Source organism: Ictidomys tridecemlineatus, chromosome 8, assembly GCF_052094955.1.
Source record: "Ictidomys tridecemlineatus isolate mIctTri1 chromosome 8, mIctTri1.hap1, whole genome shotgun sequence".
Taxonomy (NCBI): Eukaryota; Metazoa; Chordata; class Mammalia; order Rodentia; family Sciuridae; genus Ictidomys; species Ictidomys tridecemlineatus.
The window spans coordinates 81,125,932-81,130,253 of NC_135484.1; the positions used below are offsets into that span (position 1 = coordinate 81,125,932).

Consider the following 4,322-nt stretch of genomic DNA (forward strand, 5'->3'; position numbering starts at 1 on the left):
TAGCTTAGTGTAAATGGGATCTAAGTACTGCTATTGCTTGCTGCTGCCTATGGCTAAGGTCTTGATGTATTTTCTGAGGGCAGAGAAGGTATACTGATAATGCTGATGGCATGGCTCCAGAGCCTTTTTTTTTTTTCTTTTTTTGAATTCTGATGACCTCCTTTATAGGAGTGCTGTGGGAAGGTACATGCTCAAGGGGAACTGTTTTCCAGAGTACTGAACTGCTGAGGCTTGGAGCATTCCGGTGGAGCGGAAGGTTTAATTTCACGTGCAGTAGGCGTCTGTTTGTGATACTTCTACATTTTTGTAGACAGCTTCTAGCCCCCGCTGTTGACTCACGAAGTTAAAGGAGAGGAATTGAACGACAAGCACGAATTTCTAAACCGAGCTATGAAGAATTACTTTTTAATGTACCAAGAGTTAAGGATAACGTGAAACCCTAAGTATAAAAAGACTGTTTTCCTTCTAAGGAGGATATTATTGGCGCCTCCTTCTAATCTGGGTGTGGCACTCAGTGGATAAGATTCCAGAGTAGAGAGGTCAGAGACTCAGGCTTGCTCCATCAAGCACTGCCCTCCAAGAATGAAGGGAAGGGGGCTTAGGAGGAGACCTAGACTGGGACACTGGGACAAAGCCTGTAACAGCATCTGAAGGTGTAGGGTTCAGTGTCGGAAATCGCACAAGCTCCAAAGCCCGCACGGAGAAGAGGACGTCCCTATCCCCATTCTCAGCCAGAACTGCGACTTCGGGTATCAGTCAGGAGAGGGGACAGGGGATGGGAAGAGGGGAGAGAGGGCAGTAGGACCCGGCGGGAGCTTGTTTGGCCGGGAAGGGAACGGGGCGGGAGGAAAAGAGGGAGGGAGAGAGAAAAAGCGAAGGTGATGTGGAGCAGGCGTCCGCACTCGCCGAGCCGCACGAGTTGCATGGCTCTGGCGGACTGGACTCGGACTCTATAAAAGGAGCCCATCTGCTCCGCCACTTACAGGCTTCTCCCAGGCTGGCGCTTGCCGGGTCCCTCCAGCTCTCTCAGACACCTACTCCTTCCCAGTGTGCGGCTCCAAGTACCCCAGACCCGCGCGCCCAGCGGCATGGCTCCCAGCGGTGCTGGTGGAACCAAGGTGGTGGTGGCAGCGGCGGCACGACGCCAGCAGCCACAGCTCCAGTCCCCGAATCCCCCCTCTTGCGGCCCCTTCTCCACGGGGCAGCTCGCCCAACTGGTCTGCGCGTGAAAAGAGAGGGAGGACAGCTACAGCGCAAGGCGCCGCGGAGCGCGGCTCCCAGACTTCACCCCACCCAGCTTGGCGGCTGCAATCGCCGCAGGAAAGTGCCCCAGCGTGGGGCGGGGGTCGGGAATGCAAGACCAAGATTCTTGGCTGGCCTGCAAGCTTTGGTCTCTACTGCTAGAAAACTCCTGCGGGCGGAGTGTGCAGATACAGGAGCGCCCAGGTTAGGAGATGCTGAGCCCTGAGCAATAGGGTAAGAGATCCCACTTGACCCAGCCCCTATCTTCAAGCAATACCTCTCCCTTCTCCACTTTGTTTCTCCAGAGAGCAAAACCAGAGCTGGGCTGGGTGGGTCAGTTCTTCAGGTACCAGGGCTAGGACAGGGCGTGGAGAGGAGCAGTCAGTAACGCAGACGCAGCGCCAGGCGCACTGGAAGTGCAGAGGACGCGCCCGCCTGCTTGCCTGCTGCGCGGGTGACCTCTAGTTTCAGCAAGGAACCTGGGCGGAGGAGTTAGAGAGAAACCCACGGAACTGACTTCAAGGCGAGACCAGACTGTGGTCTCTATGAACCTTCCATTTTCAGCTGTCCTCCTCGTCCGCTCCATGCCCAAGAGCTGCGCTCCAGAGCTAGGGCCAGAAGAGCCATGGAGGGACCGAGTGTTCAGTGCGCCCAGCCGCCGCCCGCGGGATCTCAGATCGGGGTACCCCAAGCCAACCTCTCTGCTGCTCCCTCCCACAACTGCAGCGCAGCGGAGAGCTACATTTACCAGGACTCCATTGCCCTACCCTGGAAAGTACTGCTGGTTGTGCTGCTGGCGCTCTTCACCTTGGCCACCACGCTTTCCAATGCCTTTGTGATCGCCACGGTGTATCGGACCCGGAAGCTGCACACCCCGGCTAACTATCTGATAGCTTCCCTGGCCGTCACCGACCTGCTTGTGTCCATCCTGGTGATGCCCATCAGCACTATGTACACGGTTACGGGTCGCTGGACACTGGGACAGGTGGTCTGCGACTTCTGGCTGTCGTCGGACATCACCTGTTGCACTGCTTCCATCATGCATCTCTGTGTCATCGCCCTGGACCGCTACTGGGCCATCACGGATGCCGTGGAGTATTCAGCTAAAAGGACTCCCAAAAGGGCGGCTGTCATGATCACTCTGGTGTGGGTCTTCTCCATCTCTATCTCTCTACCACCCTTCTTCTGGCGTCAGGCCAAAGCCGAGGAAGAAGTGTTGGACTGCTTAGTGAACACCGACCACGTCCTCTACACGGTCTACTCCACGGTGGGTGCTTTCTACTTACCCACCCTGCTCCTCATCGCCCTCTATGGCCGCATCTATGTGGAAGCCCGCTCGCGGATTTTGAAACAGACGCCCAACAAGACCGGCAAGCGCTTGACCCGAGCCCAGCTGATCACAGATTCCCCTGGGTCCACGTCCTCTGTCACCTCCATTAATTCGCGGGCTCCCGATGTGCCCAGCGAATCTGGGTCTCCAGTGTATGTGAACCAAGTCAAAGTGCGAGTCTCCGACGCTTTGCTGGAAAAGAAGAAACTCATGGCCGCTAGAGAGCGCAAAGCCACCAAGACCCTGGGGATAATTTTGGGAGCATTTATTGTGTGCTGGCTGCCCTTCTTCATCATCTCCCTGGTGATGCCTATCTGCAAGGATGCTTGCTGGTTCCACATGGCCATCTTTGATTTCTTCACGTGGCTAGGCTATCTAAATTCCCTCATCAATCCCATCATCTATACCATGTCCAATGAGGATTTCAAACAAGCGTTCCATAAACTGATACGTTTTAAGTGCGCAAGTTGACTTGCCAATTGCAGTGGGGTCGCCTAAGCGACCTTTGGGGACCAAGTTGGGTCTTTCCACAGGTAGGTGGAATCTTCTTTCGCTGTTACTGGGTCCGAACAAGGCTCTCTCTTCTGGGCAAGGGCAATGGATCCTGAGAAGCCAGGACAGCCCTGAGAGCTCTGAAAGGAGAACTGTTCAAACTAAATGTAGAGCTTCCCTGCTGAGGAGAAGGTTCACCTCCTCCCCTCAAACCTTGGGCTCAGCACAGATACTGCGGCAGCCAATCACAAAGGGGTTTGCAACTTAAAAATTGATGATGGATAGGTGATCCCTGCCCTGCTTTAGTATCATGGATGATGCCCTCTAAAGCCAGTGGTACTTGTAGTTGTTGTCTGAAGCCTGTCTGAGACAGATCTACAAACAGCCTGGCAGTACTTGAACTAGACACTTAATACCCTGTGTTTTGGGGAGAACATTGTGTTACAGCTTAATTTAAGAACAGTTACTTTGGCATTCTTCAGTCTTCAGTTTTTGTTTATTTAAACTTGGTTGGAGAAACTTGTGGATTTGGTGCTTCAAACCCTAAATGTGTCTTGGATGGCGCAGAGAACCCTGAAGAGTTAACAGCAAAATTCTGATGCTAAGATCTCTATTTTTATTATATTGAAACTATATAGGGTGGGCGGGTGGGAGTGGGAGATGGGAGTGATATATTGAGAATCAACACCTATGATTGTTTTCTGCAGATTTCTAATTTTTTAAATTCTTGTTTAGTGATTGTCAAACTACAACTTTCACAACTCAAAATATTTTGTGTGCTAGTGCCAAAGTCTGCAGATTACTTTATTTTTCCTCCCTATTTCCATGTGCTTGTCATTTTACATACTCAAATCCCCATAAATGAAGGGTATAATGGGCAATTCAGCCCAAAGTGCTGCTATATGTCTTATTAATGCAGTGGGTTAAACCGATTAGTATTAGATATTTATTGTTCCTTGAAAAGAAAAGTATCTCTCTTCTTTATCCAATTAGGTGAAATGTAAAGAAGACTAATGAAATAGGAATGGTTTTTTATACAGCTAAGGAATAAGGGGGGCAATGGAGGATGTATATTTTGACTTGTAAAAAAAAATCTTAAAATGCATGAGACATTTTTTCTGATAGTCATTTGCACTCTCCTCCCCATCTGTGATTCCTTTGTGTGTGAGCATATAAAGTAACCAGGAGAACTAGTTTTCTTCTCCAGAAATCTTTAATATGCAGCAAGAGTCCTAAAATCTGTATGTATTGGGATAGG

The 4,322-nt window shown here is 51.0% G+C and overlaps 1 protein-coding gene across 1 annotated transcript; it reads left to right on the top strand.

Annotated features, from left to right (window-relative positions):
* The first annotated feature begins 846 nt into the window (after positions 1-846).
* Positions 847-3,705, top strand: Htr1b (5-hydroxytryptamine receptor 1B). The gene has a single exon (XM_005341693.4). It carries the CDS (start codon positions 1,868-1,870, stop codon positions 3,041-3,043), a length of 1,176 nt encoding a protein of 391 aa, XP_005341750.2. The 5' UTR covers positions 847-1,867; the 3' UTR covers positions 3,044-3,705.
* The last annotated feature ends 617 nt before the right edge of the window (positions 3,706-4,322 follow it).

Coding starts and splice junctions, on each gene's coding strand:
- Htr1b (XM_005341693.4), top strand. CDS start 1,868: ATGGAGGGACCGAGTGTTCAGTGCGCCCAGCCGCCGCCCGCGGGATCT.